The sequence below is a fragment of the Rhamphochromis sp. 'chilingali' genome (genome assembly GCF_963969265.1).
Source record: "Rhamphochromis sp. 'chilingali' genome assembly, chromosome: 22".
Classification (NCBI taxonomy): Eukaryota; Metazoa; Chordata; class Actinopteri; order Cichliformes; family Cichlidae; genus Rhamphochromis; species Rhamphochromis sp. 'chilingali'.
This window is the reverse complement of record NC_137950.1, coordinates 3267236-3293635: the sequence shown is the minus strand read 5'-3', so window position 1 is coordinate 3293635 and position 26400 is coordinate 3267236. Positions and strand designations below refer to the sequence as shown.

The following is a 26400-nucleotide window of genomic DNA, read 5'->3' as shown; positions in this document are numbered from 1 at the left end:
GAACTCATGCGAAGAGTTGCCACCAGTAAAATGATGATTCTAGCAAAAATAAACTACTTATTTTCTACATTCACACAAGCTTTAACTGCTTTCTAGCTAACATTCACACACATTAATACTCCAATGGATGCATCAGAGAGCAACTTGGGGTTAGTATGTAACAAGGATATTTGGTGTAGAAAAGTGGTAGTTGGAACTACATTACCCAGGAGCCTCTGGGCAGTCTGACTTTGTTCCTGGGCTAACAATATAGGAGAGAGCTGCTGGGAAGGAAATCAAATAGCCCATCCTGTATTTGTTGTGGATGGTGTGCGTCACATAAACGTGAGTTAATCTTCCAGGTTTAAGATGTTTTACCATGTTACTTGTGTGTACTGGCATTAGTTACCTTTAGCATATGTGCTAGTTAGCACCATCCTGTGTACATCACCCATAAAACCAGGTGATTCGCAAGCCTTTAAAGCTTTTTCCCTGTTAGTTGCCAGTCCAGTGAGGATGCTTACCACGATGGACGGGGTGGCAGAGAGTGAACTCCACTGTGGATCCCACGTAGAACAATTACTTATCAAACTTCCTCTGAGTTATCGGGATAACTTTGCAGACTACTGCCTTAGCCGAGGGACCCTACGGTCTAGATCAAATCGCACTTATACCCTCTTCCACCTAGCAGAGTGGTTGGAGCGCCCAAGACCCAAGCCATGCAGGTCTCCCGACGGGCCATGGAGCTGTATGCCTCAGAGAAGCCATGGTTGGAGGGGAAAGTCAGTAGGCACTTGGAAACCAAACAGAAACCCAAGTTTCCCTCTGTTTATTATGGACCTCAACCCACAGCCACAAAACCACCTGCTGTGGCCCATCCAGGTTCAAAGGCTGTTGCAATGCAGAAGAAAAGAGAACATTTCAAGCCTTACTGCCCTTTCTGTGAAAGGACAGAGCATTACTTGAGGGGATGTAATGAACTCTCCAGGCTAGATGTGGCTGTTGTTGTGGACTGGATCAAAGATAAGAATAAATGTTGGAGGTGTGGCCAGAACCATTCTGCTGACAACTGCACACTCAAGAAACCCTGTAGCACTTGTGGTGAGCAACACCTCCTTCTATTAAATGGCCTCGCCAAGGCTAAAGAACAGAATCCCAGTATCCTGACCATGTGTATGGTGGCTGTGGCTCAGGTGGTACAGTAGATCAGCTACTGACTGGAAGGTTGGTGGTTCGATCCTTGGCTTCCCCAGTCTGCATGCCAAATATCCTTGGGCAAGAAACTAACCCCACGTTGCCCTCCGATGCGTTCATCGGAGTGTGAATGTGTGTGAATGTTGGTTAGTTTGCACTTGAGTTTAGAAGTGCTTGTATGAGTGGGTGTGAATGGGTGAATGAGGCATGTTGGGACTCTCCCTGTGCTTTGGGAGAGTAGAAAAGCGCTATGTAAGAATCAGTCCATTTACCATGTGCAATGCATCCAGTGTCATCTATCTTGACCATCCCAGTCACTCTGGTAGAGTGATGTTGAAGGTGGTAAGAGTCCAACTCCATCATGGACACCTTTGCTGTGCTGGATGACGGTTCAGAGAGAACCATAATATTGCCTGCTGCTGTGAAGTTCCACGGCCTTGCCCAGACAGACGAAGCTCTGGCCCTGCGAACCATCAGACAGGATGTCCTGCAGCTGCATGGGTGAAGCATATCATTGGAGGTATCCACTAAAACTAAGCCAAAGGTGAGGCATCAAATACCGAATGCATTCACAGCAGAATAACTGGCTCTGGAGCAATCCTGCCCAGTGGAAACACTCAAAAAGAAGTAGAGTCAACTACAAAGACTTCCCCTCAAAGGTTTCAGTCGGGTGAAAGCTATGATCCTGATTGGATCAGATCACCTGCATCTTATCACTCCTGTATGCGCGGTGATCCGTGGCCCTTCTGGAGGGCCAGTACCTGTCTGTACTGAGCTGGGATGGGCACTGCAGGGACCTGCCAAAAGTCTTCCACATCCAGCGGCTGGACAGGCATGCTTGCAATCGTTGTTCATCCCACAGACACCAGAGCTCTACAAAGATGTTGAGAGGCTGTGGCAGACTGACATCCTGCCGTTTAGAAATGAAAAGGAAGTCATCAGGTCAATGGAGGACCAGCAGGCAATAGATATCCTTGAATCAAGGACAGTCCGGGTACAGGTAGAGGGGGTCGAACGATATGCTACTCCCTTGCTTCGCCGCAAAGAGTTTCCTCAGGTGAAGGCACCTCTAGAGGCTGTCATGGCTCTTCTGAGAGCCAGTGAGCGTCGACTACGCAAGGATCACAGCAGAGTGCAGACATACAACCAGGAGATCAAGAAACTGGAGAAGGCTGGTTATGAGGTAAAGTTGACTCCGGAGGAGGTAAATGGTTCCACTGAATTCTGGTACATTCCACACCATCTTGTGCATCACAACAACAAAGCCCGCCTAGGCTTCAACTGCTTCTTCCTGTACCAGCAAACTGCCCTTAATGACCTCTTTCTGCCAGGGCCCACGCGTAGCCCTTCACTCCTTGTCGTGTTAATCTGATTTCGCCAGCATCCTGATGCATAAGCTGTGATATAAAGGTCATGTTTCATCAGGTATGCCTGCTTCCTGAAGATCAGCCTCTGCTTCGCTTTCTTTGCAATGTGTACAAGGTGCTTGTCAGCCAATATGACCCTCTAGGGTTTATCATTCCCTATACCACTAGAGGGAAGATTCTTGAACAGTCTATGTGGCAAAAGGAGATGGGCTGGGATGAACCTGTCACCGGTGTCCTTCGTGCCGCATTACCTTACCAAGGTATTATGTGCCACTTGCTACAGTGTCTCCAAGTTGCACCTTTGAGCTGCACGTGTTCTGTGATACCTCAGAGAAAGTGTATGGATCTGTAGCTTATCTAAGGACCACAGATTGCCACAGACATGTCAGCACTTCATTCCTGATGGCCAGATCCTGAGTCGCTCCTCGGAAGAGATTGTCCATGCCTCGTCTCAAACTCAGTGCTGCTCTCACTGGAGTGCAGCTTCAAACCGAACTTACCCTACCACTGCAAAATACCATCTTGTGGACTGACTCTACTACTGTGCTGAGTTGGTTGCAGTCTGATTCCTGCTGGTACAAGGTCTTTGTTGGGACTCAAATTGCTGAAATCCAGGAGCTCACCAGTTCTCACCAGTGGAGGTATGTCACTTCAGCGGAAAACCCGGCTGATGACATCACAAGGGGGAAGAAACTCTGTAGTCTTTCATCAGGCAGTCGTTAAGCTCAGGGCCCCCAGTTCTTGCAACAAAGTTCGGCGCACTGGCCCTCCCAACCTACTGGTAGGGCTGAGACTACAGATGAGCTACACAAGGGGATGCTATGTGGGCTTGTCACAGTGGCAAAGTCTACTACTCCAGACCCTGGCAACTTCACATCTTGGGAGGAGCTTGTGAAAGCCACTTACCATGGTCGTCACGGGGCGGCTTCTCCTCCAATGACCGCCACTGATCATGTGGAAGCAGAGAAAGCCATCTTAAAGTCAGCTCAATATGACAGTTTTCCTGAGGATGTGATGGCCCTGATGAAGGGAAGAACTCTGGCCCCAAATAGTCAACTTTGTGCACTCTGCCCTGAGTATGATCTGGTGTTACGGCCCTAGCAGGGCCTCCTCCTGAAGGTGCCTGTGTGGGCGTGTCCCACCACCTCTTCTGCCTGAGGTGCCACCTTTCCCTGTAACACAGCTGACTCACATCAGTAATTAAAAGTATTTAAGCCCAGGGAAAGGTGAGCTCTGGGCCAGAGTGCCATTTTGTGTGGTGTTTGCAGCTAGTGAGCTGTGTGTGTTTTGTGGTGTTTGCAGCTAGTGAGCTGTGTGTGTTTTGTGGTGTTTGCAGCTAGTGAGCTGTGTGTGTTTTGTGGTGTTTGCAGCTAGTGAGCTGTGTTTGTGGTTTCCAGCTAGTGAGCTGCGCTTTCCTTTTGACTTTGCTTTATTGACCAACGCCTGAGTTTTGTTTGTTTTTCTTAAATGGTGATAGCGGCTTGTCCGTCTCTCTTAGTTGAGCTACTTTAATAAAACTCTTTAATTTAACCCTTTTGCCTCCTTGACTCCTTTTTCTGACCTGGACACCTTTTGTTACTTCCCCCTCACCGCCTAGACCCCTCAGGGGAACGTAACATCTGGTTACTGGCCTGATAAGGGTTGGAGGGCACCTGAGATGTGCTGAAGGTCTGGACACCATACACCCTATTGGGCTACCTCCAGAACACCCGGTAACTAAGCTCCTTGTCCAATACTTCGACACAATTCTGTTTCACCCCGGTCCAGAGCATGTCTTTGCAGAGATACAGCGCACTTATTGGATCATCAGAGGTTGACAAGTAATCCGGAGACATCAAAGACAATGTGTAGAGTGCCAGAAATGGCGGGGGAGGCCTGTTCCCACCAAAATGGCTGATTTGCCCACAGTGAGACTCCGGATCCACAAACCTGCTTTTTGGTCAACTGGAGTCGATTGCTTTGGTACCTACACCATCAAGATATCCGGAGGCAGGAGAAGCACTGGGGCATCATCTTCAAGTGCCTAACCACCCAATGTGTACACCTGGTTTTGCTGCCAAGTCTGGACTCAGACGCTTTCCACATGGCCGTGCGAAGATTTGTCTCCCATCGGGGTACACCATTCGAGATATGGTCGGATCATGACACTAATTTCCGAGGTGGGGCTCGAGAGTTAGAGGAAGTTTTCTCTATAATGACGCCCATTCTTCAGGGACAGCTGGCAAAGCAGAGGATAACCTTTCATTATAATCCACCGCATGCACCCCATTTTGGAAGAGCCTGGGAAAGGGAGATAAGGTCAGTTAAGGCTGCATTCCAGGTCATCCTGAAGGATCAGAGTGTGACAGAAGAAGTCCTCCGCACGGCTCTCATTGAAGTATAAGGGATCCTTAATGTGAAACCTCTTGGTTAAGCATCTTCGGATAGTACTGATCCTGACCCCATTACCCCAAATCTCCTGCTCATAGGGCAGCTGGATGCTTCACTGCCGCAGGTGGTTTACGGACCAGGCCTATATAATGTAGATAAATTACTCACTCGTGAGAAGTCACCCCTGAGAACTCAAAACTAAAAGTCATAATGTGGATGGTATTTGTAAAGTTGTTAGTGATGTACATTAGAAATTGTAAATGGTAAAAAATTACTATTAAATTTATGAACATTACTTTTGATCGCTATTGTGAAACAGAAACTAATATTTACAGTAATTGTTGTTTTGGAATGAAGGGTTTTAACCATAACCACACCAACATTTGGTAATCATTAGGAAAAACACAATTTACAATTTGTTGTTATCGTTATCATATTTAAAACTATAATACATAATACAAAATAGATGATATATATGTTTATTCCACAAAGTAATGACATAATTTTTTTATTGAAAGCTTGTTCTGATGTGCAGTTTAAAATGCTGATTATATATAATAAATTACGACCTTTTTTCATATGAACTGAGTAAGAAAGACTCAAAATCGTTTAAACTTACATAAATCCAGTCACGATGAAACCTCTTCTTCAAATTCAGAAGCACAGAACTCTCACACACCTCTCTATAACCGTTAGACAGAAAGGTTGAAACTATGCACAATTTAAAATATAAAGAGTGCGTGCGTGAGTGTGTGTGTCTGTGTCTGTACTCACTCCAGTTGGGACAGATCGTCCACCTCATCCACCTCTATAGCACTCTGGCTGCCGGGGATCATCACCTGTAAAAGCAGACAGCTCAACCCCCCACCTCATCTCCACAGGCATCTTGCAGTCTGGCTAACATTGAATGAAGCTTGTCAGAAAGGGCAAGGATCTGCTCTAGAGGCCTTGATGGTTTAAAGCAGTAGTTCCCAAACTGTTTTTGCTGGGCCCCCCTTTGTTTTACAAACCCCCACCCCTGCGCGTGCACAAACACATCCTCCAACCACACACCCATATTTTGCTCCATTGCGGTTTATTTCACACCTCAAACATGTAGTAAACAATTAAGCAAATAGTAAACTGCAATAAATTACAGGTAGTAATAAAATAAACTACTTACTCTTTTACGCTACGTCCACACCTACGCGGGTATTTTTGAAAACGCAGTTGTTTCGTCTACACGTAAACAGCGTTTTGAATCACCGAAAACTGAGATTTTTTTAAAACTCCTTTTTTGCGTTTACGTGTGGACGAGGAATACAGAGTTCATCATGCAACGTCAAAGGTATGTGCCTTTTTTCACGTCACGCTGTGCGCCACGTTATTGTTTACATGAGATTAATTGCAGAATAGCAGATAGAGACAAAATACTGTTAATCTGACTGTGTGCAGGTTTTACACGCTTACATTTTCACACGCAGTTACTGTCCCTCCATTTACAAAGGCAGAGGCGTCACGGTGTGATTATTTTACGTGTAGTTGTTTTTTTCCTGTGTAATATTCAACATTGCTATCAATACATTTTTCAAAAAATGCCTCTCTGTGCAAAATAGGTTTAAAAACATAAACAACTGTGGGAGACTGTTTGTCCGTGATTTGAACTGGGGAAAAATCGTGGCAAGATCAACCTGATATTATTTATATCCCGCTGTATAAAGAGCTAACATCTCCAAAATGTCAGGAGTAGTTAGTCATTACAACAAGTGTTTGTGAACTAAAAATCAAGAATATAGGATACTGTTTGTCTGTGATTTGAACAGCCCAGCGCTGCTCCCTATGCAGGGAAAACCAATTCTGCAGGGGAGACCTACCTTGGCATTTGTGCAGGTGAAGCCAAAGGGCAGATATGCTTCACCATATTTTCTAGTCTTTGGCTTAAAATGAAGTTGGTTTGGAAACATATTCAGCGATGCTTCATCTCCTGCTTTGCATTTGTGTGGGCGCCCCGTGCTAGCAGTGTCCAAGCGTTGTTTTTTTGTTTTCCCCCCTTTTCATCCCACGCCCCCCCTGCAATGGCTCTGCGCCCCCCCTAGGGGGCGGGCCCCACACTTTGGGAAGGTCTGGTTTAAAGTGTGATTTGTTTTGGTCAAGTATTTTCAAAAGCTTTCCACAGCAGGCAAAAAATTCAGTTTGCTCGAATGGAAGAGTGTTATGAGGCTGCAACCTCATGACAGTGTGATGCTGTGTGTTATAAGGTCTATTGTATATACAAAGAGCAGGCAATAAATCCACCAGCAGCAAGTCTTTTATTTCTCAGCTTATTTAAACCATCATGGTGGTGCTATTGTGTCTTGTCTGTAATGGGTAAATCTATGTTTTCTAGTAGAGGGGTGATGAGTTATTCTGTTTATTTAGAAGACGAAAACTCCCACTTTATTAAAAAATAAATTATTTGTATTCACAGGAAGCTTTTTAAATGAGAAAATTGCCCAATATAAATTGTGCCTAAATGATCAGTACTCATTCAAGTGTTAGGATATGCATTTGTATAATAGGTTTCTATGCATCTTGATGCATGCTCAATCACCCAGGTAAGTAAATCCCCAAAAGTTGATTCTGTCCATCTGGCTGTAGCGTTTTCAGTGGGAGAAATGTTTCATCACTCATCCAAGTGACTTCTTCAGTCTCAGCTGACTGCAGGTTTCCCCTAATCTTACTACAATCATACTACAGGCAGAAACTTGGGTGTGCCATGGGTTCCCTAGTTTCACCCATTGTGGCCAATTTATACATGGAAGAAGATGAAAAGAGGGCTTTGCTATCCTACCAAAGTCATTAGTTCAGGTGTGTGGATGGCACCTGGGTGAAAATCAATTCACCACATCACATTAACTCGGTGGACCAACACATCAAATTCACCAGGGAGGATATGAAAAGTGGCTCCATCATTTTCAGTTGTTTCCAAAGAGTTGTTCATTCACACTGAAAACGCTTACATTCCTATGCGTGAAACATAAGACGATTCGACCGTCGGTCGTTTATTTACTTTCCGGCTCTTTGAAACGTCGCAACAAAATGAAACACAATTGTCGTCTCGTTCCACCACTGAACAACAGCTCTGAGTAAACACTCCATCTTCTTTGAAGAAAAGCTATCTGGACCATAAATTGATACAAACTGATGGCAAACAAAACAACTGCTAAACAATGCCGTCCGCCATCTTAGTTGAATTGGTCATATGACTGCATCATACGACTAAAATGCATCATCATTTTCGAAAACCTCAGTTTTCACAGTCCACACTGCGACATGAAAACGGCGTTTTCAAATTTATTCCCATTGGAGAGCGTTTTGATAAGCTCAATTTTCCTTGAGTAAAAATGCTGTGTCGGTGTGGACGGAAAGACTGTTCATTTGGACAGCGGTTTTAGTGGTAGAAGTATTTCATCACTCATACAAGTGATTTCTTCAGTCTCAGCTTACTGCAGATTTCCCCAGGCTTATAAATAGCATAGCTGCCTAATGATTAGAGCTAGTGCCCTAACTACATCCATTCTCTAGTTCTCTGTGAAGGATATTCTTGATCATTGTTTAATAGTCCTGTCAATTTGTATATCAATGATCATGAAACTGATGTTTCGGTTCTCGTAGAGAACTGATTCCCAGCAGTCCAGTTCCTTGGAATTGTTAGTTAGCATGCCTATCGATCCTGCTTATCAGTTCTACTTGCACTCGCATTACAAACAGATGATTTTAGTTGGGTTGGAGGAGGAAAACAGTGGTGCAGTCTGCAGTGTGGATGTGGAAATGACTTTTATTTTTATTGCCCTAAAGACAAGGGTTCAATGGTAAAGTAAAAACCATATTCAGGACAGAAACAACTGCATTATGTTGCTAACACAACTTCACTTCCTTGCAAGCATCAGCACAGAGAGCATGTTAATGCTAAGCTAGCCAAGAACCCAGAGTTCAGTTAAAGTTGAGTGAATGCTGACCTCAGCTCTGCAGCCAGACCCTGAACTTAAACAGATGACCAGTCAAGATGCAGCCTCTGTTTATACCTGATCATGTTTCTAAAGTAGAATCACTGATCATTTTAAAGTCTATTTGCTCTGGTTTTCATTTTTGCTTTGTGTTGTCTGGTTTTTTTGTTCATATATAAATACTAAGAGAAAGTTTAGCATAGAGATTTGTGGTGATGCGTGGGACTGTAGCCTTAGGTTTATATTGTTAAATGGTAATTATAAGACATGCATGCATTTCAGGTCATTTTACACAGTAACATGAAAGTTATTTAATGAGTAGTATAACAAATGAATTTCTCCAGCAAGAAATTGAGTAACTTACTATGAGGTGCCGTAAGGGACATTATTACTGAAACGCTCTCACACACACTACTGAAATTTTAGCTCTCACACACACTACTGAAACGCTCTCACACACACTACTGAAACGCTCTCACACACACTACTGAAATTTTAGCTCTCACACACACTACTGAAACGCTCTCACACACACTACTGAAACGCTCTCACACACACAACTGAAACGCTCTCACACACACTACTGAAACGCTCTCACACACACTACTGAAATTTTAGCAAAAAAGGTTGGGGACTGCTGTACTAGCAGGTTGCTGAGTAGAAATCCTTGTAGTGTTTTGAAATATACCACTTTTTCCATCAGTTTCCTTGTCAGGAAACAACTTCCTGTTCAGCAGAAATGCCTCTGGTTTCAGTAGTGTGTGTGAGAGCTAAAATTTCAGTAGTGTGTGTGAGAGCGTTTCAGTAGTGTGTGTGAGAGCTAAAATTTCAGTAGTGTGTGTGAGAGCGTTTCAGTAGTGTGTGTGAGAGCGTTTCAGTTGTGTGTGTGAGAGCTAAAATTTCAGTTGTGTGTGTGTGAGAGCGTTTCAGTAGTGTGTGTGAGAGCTAAAATTTCAGTAGTGTGTGTGAGAGCGTTTCAGTAGTGTGTGTGAGAGCGTTTCAGTAGTGTGTGTGAGAGCTAAAATTTCAGTAGTGTGTGTGAGAGCGTTTCAGTAGTGTGTGTGAGAGCGTTTCAGTAGTGTGTGTGAGAGCTAAAATTTCAGTAGTGTGTGTGAGAGCGTTTCAGTAGTGTGTGTGAGAGCGTTTCAGTAGTGTGTGTGAGAGCGTTTCAGTTGTGTGTGTGAGAGCTAAAATTTCAGTAGTGTGTGTGAGAGCGTTTCAGTAGTGTGTGTGAGAGCGTTTCAGTAGTGTGTGTGAGAGCGTTTCAGTAGTGTGTGTGAGAGCGTTTCAGTAGTGTGTGTGAGAGCTAAAATTTCAGTAGTGTGTGTGAGAGCGTTTCAGTTGTGTGTGTGAGAGCTAAAATTTCAGTAGTGTGTGTGAGAGCGTTTCAGTAATAATGTCCCTTAAGGCACCTCATAACTTACTGCATTACTTTAAAGAAAACTGCTCTGTGTAGTATATTAAGGAATATCGATAATCGAATTGGAAATGCTGAATTCTTATTAATCCCAATGCCTTCTCCCCCTTTCAAACTAATAGTAGCATTTAAATATTGCTGTCATGAAGTGATTTATAGTTTTATACTAAAACAGAGTATCAATACCTGTATGTTCACTAGTCGACTCTCTAGCATCTCCTGGTTGGGATCTTCTGATTCCCAGCATTCCCTGCCATTGTGGGATGGGATGGGCCGGGCTTGGCCTTCATCCTCATAGACTGTCCATTTGGTTAGCTTCTCCACTGTCTGATGGGGCAACATGTTCTCAGCGCACAACCAGTCCTGAGCCCACACAGAAAAAGATTGACAACTAAGCTTGAAAGATGTATTGTCTTGAGCATAGCTTGAGAGAAGTACACATATTGAGTGCTATTGTTGCTGCGTGCAATGATAGCACTCCCTTAATTGTTAGTTTACCAAGATTTTACACATGTTAACCATCTTAGCATCAACGTGATTACAGGCTACAGTTACAGTTAGCTACACATCTATTTATGTATGAAAATTTTTCCCTTATTTGTTTTATCCAAATGTAAATCTTGGCCTTACAAAAAGCCTTTAATACCTAAATAAATGTATTTCACATTTTCTAGCCACATATTAAACAATGCTTGTTTAAAAGTCCACTAACAAAAATGTAACCCCTACCTGAGGCTTTCCACTCATCCGTGGGTTCCCAGTCCAATGTACCTTTGGTTTGGAGATAGAACATATTCTCCCCTCACCCATCAGATGAGCTACTTCCTTGTCTGCTTCTTCTTCACACAAAGACCGAACACCTGATCTCTCTGCACTGGACTCTCCATTTGGAAATGGTCGAGTGGCAGAAGTGGGCATTGAAGCTAAACTACCTCTTTGTTCTTCTTGTCCTGAGGCCTGTGTTGGACCACCCAGTGACAAGGACATCTTGGTTATGTTGATTTGAGAGGTGTTCACCTTCCCTCTTGCAGCTTCGAACATATTGACTCTATCTTGATTGCCTTTGCTGTTTCTGTCTTCAGCGGTGGACTCATTGAGTCCAGAACTGCTTTTAGGCTCATGTTGAACTGATGTTAATCCTCCAGACAAGGGTTTCTTGATGCACTTTACGACATTTAGATCTGGTTTGACAGGGAGCACAGACTTGACACCTGGCTTTGGAGGTCTGAGCTCTGGGGTTGTGGCTTCTGCTGGTAGAATTGCTGGAGTAGAAGTTTGAAGATCTGCCTTAGGTGCTTCTGTTATATTTTCCTTGCTTAGTTTATTCATTGTCGGGAGTACAACAGCATATCTGGCTTCTACAACTTTCTCCCCACCTAGGACTGTTTCTTCTGTTCCTTCCTTGTCCGTACCCTGGAAGGTTGCTCTCTCTTCAACAATTTTGTTCTCAGTGGAGCTCTTGCTTTTCCTGTTAGCCAGGTTGGCTTTACTGGCAACTCCTACAGCCATCTTTTGTTTGAAAATATTCCCCTTAGATTTTCTTAGGCCATGTTTTTGGTTTATGGCTTGAATTGAGAGCCAGCGAGAAATCCCAATTGCTTTAGTCCAAGCAGAAAGATTTTTTCTCCAGTTTAACCCCTGTGGCATTTTCTTTTGAATCCAGCCAGACAGCCTGCACAAACTCTTCATACCCTTTTCCCGTGCGATCAAATGGTCATTAAAATTATTGAACCCCCCATCAGTTGTGCGTGTAACTGTTTCTTCTTTATCAGGCTTTGCCAAAATCGTGGTTGCTTTGCGTTGGAGAGATAATGTCTTGACTTTCCCCAAGAGCAACATCCGTGACTTCCTGTTAATGACACTCTGGCCCTGCTGCTCTTCTGGATCCAGAATGGTTTTGAGTTCTTCAATTCTGGCTTTGGGAAGCATGATTAGATCAACTTCTACGGAAGAATCTCTCCCTCTGATATTTTTTACTTTATTTGTTAACTGGGTCTCACTTTTTGCTGGGTCAGTCCTGATAAGAGAAATACCCTTTGGAGGCTGAACCCCTTCTGTTGTGGAACGAGATTTGTACTCTTTTTGTGGCTTCTTTTTCTTCTCCTTTTCTTCCTTGGCTTCCTTTTCCAACCTTAGCTTCTCTGCTTTGGCCCGTTGTTTTTCTGTCTTTGCAGCCTGCTGATCCTTTGTCTTTTTAAACATCTTGTATTTCAATCCTTGAGCAGGCTTTGCGGGAGTGTTTCTGTGTTGTCTGACGACTTTATCAGCAGTTGGTTTTTTAGACCTTTCCCCCCAGGTTATCTTCTTGTCTGCAAATCTGTCATGGTTGATAGTTTCACATAGATAACCTCCCTGCTCGTCTTCTTCTTGTTTTTGTTCCTCTTCTTTTCTCCCCTCTTTTTCTTCTTGGTCCTTAGACTCACTTCTGGTGGATTCACCTTCGTCCTTGTCTAATTGTTTTTTTGCTGACTGTTCTGTATCTCTTTGAGTATTCAACACCTCAGATCGCTCACTACTTTCCTCACTAGCCTGCATCTTAACTGGCTCGTCATCGCTACTCTGTTCCTCCGCCTCCTCATTATTACTAATTTCGTGTACCGATGCCTCCATTGAGCTCCCTGCATACCCTCTCTTTCTCAGGCTTAGTGTGGAACCCATTATTAATCCTATTTTGAATGGCTGGGAATACTTTTGGTGAATGTTTGGTCATCTTTTTTTTCCCACCTGTAAAGTCATTATCGTTCTTGTGTTGTGCATGCAATTTTCCATGTCCTGTTTTTTTATTTTCTTCCTCTGTATGATGCTCCATTTCATTGGAGCCTCTTCTGCTTTGAACTGCTTTCATTCTTACATTTCTTTTAGTTTCATTGGACTTTCCATCCTTTAGTGTTAATAAAATCCATTTTCTTTCTTGAGGAGACTGACTTGTTTTAGAACTATTCTGTCTCACATTTATTCATAGAATTTTGTTTGTTTTTGTCTTTGTCTTCTGTTTCATGGAATCCGTTCTAGCTTGGGATTCAAGTTGTAGTATGCAATCAGTTCTTCAGAGTTGAACTAACCTACAAAGTATAAAAACAAAATGGTTTTTTTGTCATTAAAGTTTTCATTTGGAAAATTGAGACTGCAAAAAGAAAGGTAAGAGGTAAAGCCTTACACATTAAATCAAAATCTAAAAAATTAAATAAATATAGATGACTAGATTATCGAGTAACATAGCTGTCAAATTGAGTGAAACCAGGTCCTTGACTTCATCTTTCACTATTGAGACCATATTTCAGGATTTAAGTCCCTGATCCTTTCGACTTACTTGACATTCCTGAGCTAACTTTGTGGGCTAGAATTAATCTTCAGGATAAGGATAACACACAAGGAAGGAAAGTCCATTCAAAGAGGCTATAAATCTTTTCCAAGTTTGATGACAGTAACAGTAAACAGCAGATTTTGTCTGCGCCTTCAGCCTAGATGTGGCTCTATACCCAGTGTCCCTGGGGGTAAAAGCACAGAGCTCATTTCAGTGTAATATAGCTTACCAGGCTTCTCAGATGAAACCAAGGCATAGCTGGGGGGGCCGCAAAGTCCTCTCGCTTTTCCTCAAGAACTAGTGTTACTGATCGAAATATGTGCTGTGCTCAGGAGGAGAGCTGACACACAAATATCCCACCCACTAAAATTAAACCAAGGGCAGAGAGCCACATATGTAATATACACCCAACAACATTGTATGCCTGTGACACAACAATGACAAAGTTAAACTGCTTGCAGTAAAGTGCAGCCACACAAACACAGAAGGCCTTCTGAATTATTTAGTTCTACCTGGCTGATCAGAGCACTGTGCTGCCATTCATATGGACATCTGCTAAATGGTTGGGAGGAAAGGTGAGAAGTGCTGTTTCAAGTGCTCAATGCAGTTTTAGAGATATAAAAGTGAACTACAGCACAGTAACTACTTGGGCTAGTAATAAGTTCGTAAGGAGCCAAAGTGTTGAGCAGCAATAATGACTCAGACACAAGAATAACTGTTGAGTAGCAACTCTTATATTGTTACAATGCATAAAAAAGATTGTCTAATCTGTACAGAAAGAGTACAAAATAATCAAATTGACTCTAATTATCAGAAATAACATGAATAGTGTGCACACTTAAATGAAATAAAAGTGTCCGTTAGGGCCTTTAAAGAATTGTTTCGGTAACACCTGACTTCACTTCCTGATCTTTGTAAGTGCAGTGTGAACATATGTGTGAGTGTGTACGTGTGCATCTTCTTCATGGTGATTTTCCTCAAAGTGGTTGACTCAACATCTGTTATGACCAGAAGCTCGTCCTGGTCCTCGGACTTTCCTGTTCTCTCTAAACACCTAACCTATAACCCAGGTCTATTATCATATTAAGAACTATTTAAAGTTTAAATTAAATATCAAAATATTGCATCAAGATGTAAGATATCTTAGCTGTACAACATGCATGAAATATGAGAACTAAACATTCAAGTACTCACATATTTCTCTTTTCAGTAATACTGATGGTGAGTAACCATTAACATTCAAAATTTCATACATCACAGCCACATCAAAACCATGTGCAAATAAAACAACAAAGTACACATGCTGAGTTCGGTTTAGAGGTATCAAAGTATCGAGCTTAATTTCTCTAACACTATAGGTCTGCACCAAAAATTACCCCCAGTTACGTTAGACTCACAGTAGAAATGAAATAAATTCTTTCAATAATTTGCATATTACAAAATAGAACATTATTTTACTCTCTTCATCTGATTTTTTTAAATTAGCATCATTAAACTGGCAACAGGAAAATAAAACAGACTCACTCTTTTATATTTAAATCAGCATAAAATAAAAGACACTGTTCGGAAACACTGCACAATTATTGTGGAGAGAAATAGGACCCAAGTGCAGACACAGATAACCAACTTAACTGAGACTTAACTTTTGCCTTCATTTTGCGTGTGTTTATTTTATCTGAAAAATTAAAAAACTTAAAATGTCTTAACAAAACATTTGCTTTTCATAATATACATGTCATTAAATAATTTTATTTTTAAAATAATCTTAAAATGTTATCCTACAAAATGTGCAGCAATTTAATTTATTTGTTCTTTTTAGGTGATAGTATGTAGGACCCAGGACGACCGTATACCTGCATCTCTACCAACTTGCGTCTCAGTTTCTGTGCACTCCAGCCTCTTCTGTTCCATGTGAGAGGATTTTCTCTTAGGCAGGAGAAATTATCTCCAAGAAAACAAACAGACTCAGCCATCGCATAGCAGAACAAATTACTTGCATGCATATCCTTAAATGCATGCAAGTAAAGTAAATGTTTTTACTTTACAAGTTCATAAGCATTTCCCCTTTCCAGTTCACAATCAGTTCTACGCCCAGGTTTAAAAATGTGTATAAGAAAATTGGCCTAATATAATATTATTTATAAAAACACTTTCCAGCGGTTAATTGCATAACTACCTTGAGGCAGGACCTCACAACAGAAGCACACTCCATAATGTGTTGTACATTATTATATGTATATTATATGTATTTTTCATCTATTGTATTTACCAACATCAAGGAGTCAAAGCAAAGAAAGACCAAATCATGGCCCATGTTTAAACAAGGAATGTTTATTGATCAAATTTTTTTGTTAAGCAATTAAACATAATTTTTCACCCCCAAAAATTACATTTTCAAAGCAACACAAAGATGGCCCAACATCAGACCGGATTGTGAACTCCACTCTGTGGAGTGGGCAGTCATAATGAAGCAGTACACTTTAATTTGTAGCTTCAAGCTGTTCTTTATATTTTTGGCCACCAGATGTCCCCAGAGATGACTGTGTTGAAAAGCTTCAAGTAATGAAGCTTCAACACAAGCTTTAATGCTTCAACACAAGCTTTAATGCTTCAACACAAGCTTTAATGCTTCAACACAAGCTTTAATGCTTCAGAAAGCTTTGTTTGACCATCACCATGCAAAAGTAATACAAAGGAGCCAAAAACCTGAGTGGAGACATGGAACATAAATGGTCTATATTTGTATAGCGCTTTTACTAGTCCCCCCTAGGGACCCCAAAGCGGTTTACACACCCAGTCATCCACCCATTCACACACTGGTGGAGGCAAGCTACAGTTGCAGCCACAGCTGCCCTGGGGCAGACTGACAGAAGCGAGGCTGCCAGATCGCGCCATCGGCCCTTCTGGCCAACACCAATAGGTGAAGTGTCTTGCCCAAGGACACAACGACCGAGACTGTCCGAGCCGGGGCTCGAACCGGCAACCTTCCGATTACAAGGCGAACTCCCAACTCTTGAGCCACGGTCGACCATTTTTACAACACCCTCAGGTCTCAGGAAGAAAGTCGTCAGGTCTCAGACAAAAAAATGTCAGGTCTCAGGTGTCAGGCAAACATTCATCAGGTCTCAGGGGGAAAAAAACAGGTCTCAGACTAAAAGCTGGATCCATAAGTTAAAGTTTTGCGTTATTTTCTTGAAATTTCGAGTTATTACTTCAAAATTTAGGAAAAACTTGAAATTTTGAGTTACGGATCCTTTTATTCATCTTTTACTTGGAGAAATGACATGGATGATAAGCAGACAAACCAGCAACACACAGAGAAGGACAAAAGGCTTAAATACATAGAGGGATAACGAGGGAAGAAACAGTAGGGAAACACAGCTGGGAGTAGTCAAACGGCCCAGGACCGTAACAATTATCCACTTTAGTTCACTCTCATAACTTTAATATTACCACTACTCTCTTTAGCACACAGTGAACCGACAGGAAAAATAGCTTCAGAGCAGCTACAGGAAAATGTTTCTCACAGTTGCTTTGTGTTTCAAAGCCGAACACACCAGTATCAGAACAGCAGCAGCTCTCCAGCTGGATAGTAAGTGGTAAGCCTGTGCTAGCATTAGCATGGACAAGGACGGTAAGAATCTTCAAGTTTTTGACATTAGTTCTCTCCTTCATTCACTCACTCAGCTCCAGGCTTCCAGTAGGTAAGTAGGCTGGCTTTCTGTTTTTTTCTTGTCCCACAGTTTAACTCTGGGTTTTCCCCTTTTTGTTCTCTGTGTTTCTAGGTCTTCTTTTCAGTAGTTGCCTTCACTACCATGGCTGAGATCAGAAAGAAACCCAGGAGAATCACATGCCTTCACCTCACCTCCCAGTTGAGGCAACACCATGTGGGGTGAACTGAGCAGTGCATTCGATTGCGATAGGAACTGTAACACTTGAGGTAAACAAGTAAAATAAAGAAAATAAATACTGTCTCTTCTTTTATCTTTTGTGTCATCTAATTGTGTTTTTTCCATCTGGGTTACATTAACAATATGAGCTGATGGACAGGATGAGAAAGAGCACGGTGAGAAACAGGTTCCTCTACGTGCTATACGTGTAGAGGAACCTACCCAGGATGGAATTAATCCGACATTCCATTATGAAATTACAGAATTTCAGCTGTTGCATGTCCCAGTAAGTTATAGAGAAAACAGATATTTTATCTCAAAGATTTTACAAAGTCATAATTCATGATTATTCACTGTTGTTATACATTATTAACCTGTTTGTTATATGTAATAATCAGTTAGAAATTGTGTTTTCATGTCATTTTAAGGTAAAATGATTACTTAAATGCAAAATGTTGGCCTTTTATTAATAGTGTAAGGTTTGTATTGTAATGTATATAATCGCACAATTTATATTTAATATTAAATTGAACAGCTGATGGGACACAATGACTCTTACTTAAAACAGAGGGGGGCTGGCAATGCTGCAGTCTGCATTTCAGTTGATCAGCCAAACAATACTGACAAGCTACTGGGAATCTGTAGCAGCACCCAAGAAATGAATAATGTATATATGCAGGAGCCAAACACCAGGAGTCTCCATCACCTCAGACTAGTTGTTCTCCTTCTTGCTGGACCAGGCCCTGGACCTGGACCAGCAACCTGGTGATGTCAGTCAGCATCCTCCTTGGCTATAGACTAAGGATGAGGTGACTTGCAGTCCTTGTCCAATCTTCTTAGACTTCCATGAGGAAGCAGGGTTTCTTCCAGGGTTGCTCCAGACCCCAGCCAGAGACTGAACCCAAGCCTACAACTGCTGTGATTACTTACTTACTTTTCTAAACCCGACATATCAGAGGAAAGGGAGGGATCAGAGGGAAACTCGGGCTGACCAGTACTTCCTCCCTCTACCTGTCTTACACACACTTCAAGTGGTGTTCAGGACATGCAGGCAGGACATGGAGACAGGTAGTCTTTGACATCCTTAAAGATGGGACCAGAACAGGCACTGGAGAAAAGAGATGGTGCAGTTCTTACCAGGGTGGCAGGTATACCTGGTGGTCTGGGCACCGTGTATTACTTGGAAGGTACAAAAAGATGGTTAGGTGGACCGATACCTTGGTCTTGGTTGTCACACTGGAGAATCCTGATCAGTGATCACTGAGTAAGCGAAGCACCTGAAAGCAAATCTACTGCACAATCGTAGGGACAATGAGGTGGGAGAGAGAGCCTTTTCTGAATACTAAGTAATTATAAACAGCAATACCTGAAGACAGATCCGAGGTGTCAGATGGCTGAAGGAGACAAACACGATTTTAAACAGTGCTGGTGACAGAAATTGTTCCAACCTAAGATGCTATTATGGGTCCAGTAAATGTGGACCCATAACCAGCTTGCTTGACCTACAACAAGTGGGGGGTTCCAGGGGCTTCAGAAATGTACAATTGAATGTGAGAGACTACTCTGTGAGCGATGTCAGAGAGGTGAGTTCAAACCACTGCCAAACCACCCCTCAGCCTGTGCTTCAACGATTCTGATAGTTAGTATGACTCGGGGATGTTGATTCATTTAAGCTAACATAATGATCCTGCTGTAACCAGGTTTGTGATTTTTTTTAATGTTTAAGTCGTATTTTGCTGGTTTCACATTTAAGTTAAGTAAGTCTGTTTGGGAGCTGACAGTTTCTAAGTGGATGGGGTTTTGAGGGGATAACAGGAGGTGTGAAGCTGCAGAGAGGCGTGTAAGACTGAAACTCTGCTTCCTGGTCCCAACTCTGGATAGTCACGTTTTGGGGGCTTTAATAAATTTGGCCAGATTTCTAGAAATGAGAGCTGCTCCATCCAAAGTGGGATGCATGCCGTGTCTCCTAACAAAACCAGGTTTCCTCCAGAAAGTTTCTCAAGTATCTATAAAGCCCACATCGTTTTGGGGACACCACTTAGACAGCCAGCAATTTAAGGAGGACATGCGGCTAAACAAACTACAGAGTACGACATTGTTTTGGCAAAGTTAAGCACCAATTCAGTAATAATTTCAGTGACCTTCGGTTGACATAACCAGGTGTCATTACTGCCGATGTGAATGATAATTTTACTGAATTTATGTTTACCCTTAGCCAGCAGTTTAAAATTTAAAGGTAAAAAACTTGGGCGTGTGGCTTGGTAGAGCTCTCCTTCAAGTCTCATGTAAAAGAGACAACAAAGACTGTCTTTTATCACCTAAGGAATAAATCAGACAAGTTTTATCACTTGGCAGTGCAGAGATTGTTGTCCATGAATTTGTGCCTTTGTGCTTGATTACTGTAATGCTCTCCCTACTGGGTTACGGAAGAAAAGTTTTAGAGGTTTACAGATGGTACAAAATGCAGATGCTCACATTTTAACCAAAACTGGGAATTTTGAGCACATTATCCAGTACTGAAATCTCTTCACTGGTTGCCTTGCCAGATTTAAGCAGATTCTAAGGTCCTGTTGCTCACCTACAAGGTATTAAATGGTTTGGCGCCTTCATATCTCTCTGACCTTTTGTACCTCTATGTTCCATCCTGTGCTCTCCGATCTCAGGATACTGGCCTTCTAAAGGTTCCTAAAACCAGAAGAAAAACTACTAGGGAGCCTGCTTTTTTTTTTTTTTTGTGGAACAACCTCGCTCAAGATATTAGGCAGGCATGCTTTGTGGTTTTCAAATCCAAGTGTTAAACTTGTTCCCCCTGTCCTACATGTATTAATTCTATGCCTCAAGTTTTTCCTGGTTCTTATTGCTTTTCCCTTTTGCTTTATCAGTTTTTAAACTGTATTGTTTTTATTATTTGTATATATATATTTTTATCTTCAAATACTTGTTCAGCACTTTGTTTGAAAGTGCTTTATAGATAAAGTTTTTATTATTATCAACACTTGGATCACGCAGGACAGCTGATTCCTCCTTTATTGTATAGATTTTACCAGAGATAGTTATGCTCTGCAAGTACATAACACTGTAGCTAGGCTTTTTAGAGGAAACGATACCAAAAAGGAGTACTGAGCTTTGGCAGTTCATGAGGGTCAAATAATGGGTTCTGAGTTGACATGTGGTCTCTGAACCAAGCACACATAGACTTGAAGACTTGGGGACACTCACAATCAAGTATTGCATTGCAGCATAGTCATTTTGTGCTATGTTAAAAAAAATAAAAAAATGGAGATACTGTGCAGAAAAAAAAGAGCCAGACAGTCATTCTTTGAAAAAACAATTTTATCCTAGAAAACTGTAGTGTAAAGTTATTTAAAAAAAATTAGCGTTCTTTCACTACAAAAATAGATTCTAGACTGATGCTAAAACACCCAGCATTGTGAGAGATAGTACCAAAATATTTCCTTGTGTGATCTAAATAGCAGCCAACCCCAGTTACAACAGATCCACAGGTAAAGAGTCATTTATATATTAAAAATATTTCAGCACAATAGTTTATAATTACATTCCTAAATTACAGTATTTATTACCTGCAAAAGCAAAATATTAAAATCAGAACATGCACAAAAATTGCAGTAGTGCATCAGTACCTATGCGTGGTGTAAAGAATGTGTAATGCTAATTAAATGATAAGTCAAAATAACACACGCACACACATCAATCATCTCAGGCATTACTGAACATGTTCCACTGATTTTCTGAATAGCATGGAAGCTCATTAACATAAAAAAAAAACCCACTAAAAGTTAAAATCATGCCAACTTTGTCGATATAAATTTAAAAAGTTAAGACATGAAAAAATATAAAGACTATGCATGAAGTGAAAACGCATGATTTGTGTTACATCAATGTTGTATAAACAAACAAAACCAACAAAGAACCCCAAACGAATTAAAATAGTGTCACCTAATTCAGACTGAAACGCGCGTTTCCTCTGCGTTTCAGTGTCTCAAGAATTTGTCAAGTTTTTGTTACAGCAACTTGTTAATTTAACACTTTATAATTTTGGACACAACATGTTTTTGCAGGTAGAAATGGGCTTTCCTACAACAAATCACAAATCTAAACTACACAAAATATTTATCAATGTTATTTAAAATCATCCCCCAAATTTCTTCTTCATGTCTCTATGAGGAGATGAAGGCCAGTAAGATATACAGCAGAGTACAGTGACTAGATGGTGATGCTGGTAGTGATAAAGGCCATTAGAACATCAAGTGAATTTAAACAAACAGTTTTATACCAAACAAAACAGCTCAGTAGCTTCCATGTCAGATGTAGAAGGCTGATTTGAAGGGATCCGGTCACACGCCAGTAATGTGCCTCATCCAGCTTTGGGTTTAAATGGGTGTGGCCATGCTATGGCAGCAGTGTATGGTCCTTAGGCACATGTGGTGTCACTTCCTTCACATTCTTTGCACCATTACTGAGCCAAAGCCCTAGATGTTCAGAAAGCACTTCTGACAAGAGCCTATTGGTGTCTCTATGAAGGGGCCAGTATGAGCGCAGCATCAGTAAATGGCGGGATGGGTAAGTCTTTGAGGAGAGGGGTCAGGTGTCAGTAGTGTCAGCTAAAATGGAGGCAAGATCTGTTGCTTAGGTCCATTTTAGACATATCAACATGTCGGTTCTCTGTAAAGATATAGCACAAAAACACCATGAACCAACAGATGTGGATTCAAAAATTGATTGCATGTTTTGCATTTGTAGGAAAGAAAGTGCTACAAAGTCTCACCTCAGCTGTTGAGATAGGCTCCTCACGCTACAGCACTTTTCACATTATTCTCCAGGAATGACCTTTGACAAACAGAAAACAGAATCCATTAACACGATTGGTTACAATTGTCCAACTTCAAGTTCACCTTTAAAAACCCAAGAGCTATAATCTCAGCATTTTAAAAGTTTATGATACAATTAGAAAAAGACTGAGCAAATACAGCTTGTTTGCAAGGGTTACTAGGCAAAAGCCTCTTCTCGCTATAAGGAACATAGAACCGTGCCTTAGATTTGCAAGGTTATATTTAAATAACCCACAAGACTTTCAAAAATGATTTGGATGATTGAGATTGAAGTAAAGATGTATGGTCAAAATGCACAGTGTGATGTTTGTCGTTAATATTGGAGAAATGTTAGAAGAATTTCTGGGTTGAATGAGTTCAATTTTCTCGTAACATATCAAGTGAAAATCTGCAAGAAAAAAATGTTGGTAGCTTTTTAAGCCAAAGAATTACGTCAGTTTACTTTTAAAGGTTAATTGGGAAAAATATTAATGGATTCAGAGTTCTGGGATTAACACCAGCATCACAGTAACAACACAGACTGAAGTTGCTCAGTACATTTCCCCCCCCGGAGGTGCACGCTGCAAACACTTCTTACAAGCAGATCTAGCTGCACACTGCAGTCATTTTTCCAGCCTGAGAATGGCACAACATCTTTTTTTTCCTTGTGTAATTTTTGTACAACTACAAAGAATGTGTTTGTGATACTTGCATTTGATCTCCTTCTAGTGACTTCTGGATCTCCTGAAGTACTTCTGAAAAGAAAAAAACAAAACACAAAAAAACAACTGTAACCAACTATTGCTTTTAACAACACCACACTTTGTCATGACTTTGAGCGTTAGCTCAGTCACAACAAGCCAGCTCACTGGGGAAAAAATGAAGTTGTATCAGTCATGTGCTTATATATGGTTCTGAGACATGTAATTTGGATGTTTCAAATGACAATGTGAGTAAGAGGCTGCAGGACCAGCTCAAAAAGGTAGCGTATAATTCAATTACAACTGAAGCCAGATTTCCTTTGAACAACTACAATGTCTGAGGGACATGCTATTCCAGGTCTATATTTCAGGATATTCTCCTGCCTTTGTACTCACTCTCATCATTCAGCAAAGCATGCTCCATAACATGTTTAGCTGCATTTTCTGCAATAGATGGCATGTCAACACAGTCAGCCATAGACAAGGTACGTGTAAAAACAGACAGCACATTTAGCATAGCACAGAATTATAAAACACCACAGAACACAGAACACACACTCATGTGGCACATGCACATTTACTTACAATGATATTATTTGTTTTTAATTGTTTTACCTGCATCCTCACCATCATGTTTGGCTCTGAAAGGACAGAGAAGACAGAAAGTAATGACAGCTCATTCTTAGGGATGTCAAAACATATCAATTATTGTAATATGTAAAACATGTAATATTAATATCCTGTTAAAATATTCGTTAAAAGGGGACAATGAACTGGAAGTAAAATGAGTACATTTTGCTGATATAGCCATACTGGCTGATTTCGATCTACAGTCACTGGAAGGTTGATGTCACTTATAAACATTAAGAGAAAATAAAAGACAAAAACAGCATAACTGACTATATTGGAGCTAGTGATTTATACATTGGGAGGAGGAGGCAAAATATGTTATAATAATAATAATAATAATGGATTGGATTTATATAGCACTTTTCAAGGCACCCAAAGCACTTTACAATCCCACTATTCATTCACTCTCACATTCACACACTGGTGGAGGCAACCACTCAACTATGCGCTTTAGTTGAGCGGTTTTACTTTTCCAGGTGCTGAGGCACGCCTGAGTCAGGACTGTCGGCATCTCTCAGCCTCACGCATTATTTTGGACATTCTATGTCCCAAGAGTGAGTTTCACCAACCAGGGATCAGAACGTCAGACAGCCACTTTGACGGCCATCAAATCCACCAGACCAGACCGCTGTGTCTTTTCCTCTTTTTTATAAATGCAATTTGCACTTCTGTGTTACACAATATCAGTCTTGCGTCTACCTTTTTTAGCTAACTTCATTTTTACTTTTCTTTCTATCTACACACTCTGCACACATCAGTGAGATTTCTATCTAATGTTTATTATTTCTTCACCAGGGTCAGTCTTTACAATCTTTCACTCTCTTTTATATACTATTTGGCATTGTTACAATGATTTTACTCCCATTTAACATGGAAGTTGTAACTACCAGCATCATCTAACAACCTGGCTTAAATTGCCCTACAGCAAACTTTTGTATTCAGCAAACACCAACATGATGAAAACAAGGAAACCTATGAGTACCTATGAGTAGATGAAGCTCCATCTGGCTGTGACTGGTGTTGGTTGGAGCAGCCAGAATGAAGTGGAGCCTCCACCAGACAACGAGGCTCCACAACACAGCGGGTCGACAAAGAGAATCTTTCAAACTCAGACGGGGAGATCAGGTAGAAGCCTGAGGGAGAACAACAGCACACAGGAGCTTAGTGAAAGTGGCAAGCGGGGTGGGGGTGGGGGGACCTATGAATGTAGATAAGTGCACTGGCAAAATGACTGTCCATTGAACAACAACAGCAACAAAAAAACATGATAAAAATCACATTTTAGGAAGAAAATCTCACTTCTAAAAACTCGTGGCAGCAGTTACTGAACAGCATGGATGTAAGCGGCATGAGGGTTCTTTCCATTTAAAACCAACAAACATACAAACGAAACAATCCAGTTTTCATAATAATCTGACAGTAAATGGATCTTTTAATCTGATTAATTTATCCCACAATACAAGTCTGTCGGCATGTACTAACACAAATCACAAAATATACAAATTGTAACCCCAGTTTAGCACCATGAAGCCAGTACTTTTTCTGCGAGCGAAATCAAAGTCGTTCTAAAATCAGGTCTTGTTGTACAGGCATCTTGAAACACCTCACATTCCTTATTTGGGCAGTTATTTTGAAGCGTGTGTCTAAATTTTTTTTAAAAGCTGCTTTAGAAATTGCTGTTGCAAAACACTAACACATATTTTAACTCTGAATTCTCTGACTGTCACATGTTTCTTTAGCTCTTTGTGGAAAGTCAGCAACTTGTTACTGATCCCCATCTCTTCAAATGGCTATTAAGGCTAAAGACTTTAGGCTAGAACAAAGACATACATGACTTCTGAAAACTGCTTCTAGAAGGTCGAGCTAGAGACACATCTGTATTGTTGATGTTGTATTCTAAAGAGAATGTATTTAGAGCCTAGGGCTGAACGATATATCGCATTTGCGATAATATCGCGACATGATCAAGTGCAATTTTCTAACCGCAAAGGCTGCGATTATACTGCGATTATAAGGCTGTCCAAATTACTACCATATCCCAGAATTCATAGCGCGGCCCAGCCAAACTCCAGTTTCCAGCAATGGCGGCCGCTACTAAGTTTTAAAATTACTCATACTAATCTTTCTGGGTCACAAAATAAACTTTTAACATATTTTCAGGCGAGAAAGTAGTTGTGTAAACATCAAATATCTGCTCGGTTTATCAAGATATCCCATATTTGCAAAAGTGCTTCGACGTTTTCAGAGGCGTCTGCTACCCACCAGCTCGACAGCTAGCCGGGAGCTCGAGGGTTACTGATGCGGCCGAGAACGGCACAACTCCCGGCACATCATTTTCAGATCACCGCGGAGTTTCGCTGCTCGGGTTAAACGTAATATATAAGTCACTTAGACAACCTAAAAATGTTATTGTTGGGCTTTTTTCAGTGTTTTGTTTGTTCGTGAGTAAATCGGTTTGGCTGAGATTAAAGTTATTAGATTAGATAAAATAAAACTTTATTAATCCCCCGGGTGGGTTCCTCCTTGGTTTTCACACAGCTGACTAAACGTCAAACAGAAAACTTATTAAACAGAAGTATGAGACAGTCGAGAATTTACACCAGTGTCTGGTTATATTTTAGATAGCAAGAAGCAGACGGCCGAGTTTATTAAACTCCACCGAGACAGCGGTGACGCTAATCAGAACTAGACCGTCCAATTTCACGCCTTTAAATTTTAAAGGCGTGTTTGTGTGTGTGTTTATACAATTGCTAT

General features: G+C 41.2%; 1 protein-coding gene across 1 annotated transcript in view; it reads right to left on the bottom strand.

Annotated features, from left to right (window-relative positions):
* Positions 1 to 20597: 20597 nt before the first annotated feature.
* llgl2 (LLGL scribble cell polarity complex component 2) overlaps positions 20598 to 26400 on the bottom strand; it is a 50304-nt gene continuing 44501 nt past the window's right edge. The window contains exons 22-27 of the mRNA XM_080872449.1: positions 24629 to 24779; positions 23632 to 23657; positions 23413 to 23460; positions 23028 to 23070; positions 22273 to 22334; positions 20598 to 22169 (exon numbers count right to left, since the gene is read on the bottom strand). Of these exons, the coding sequence (XP_080728575.1) occupies positions 22295 to 22334; positions 23028 to 23070; positions 23413 to 23460; positions 23632 to 23657; positions 24629 to 24779 (308 nt within the window). The 3' untranslated portion in view covers positions 20598 to 22169; positions 22273 to 22294. The remainder of the gene's footprint in view (positions 22170 to 22272; positions 22335 to 23027; positions 23071 to 23412; positions 23461 to 23631; positions 23658 to 24628; positions 24780 to 26400) is intronic.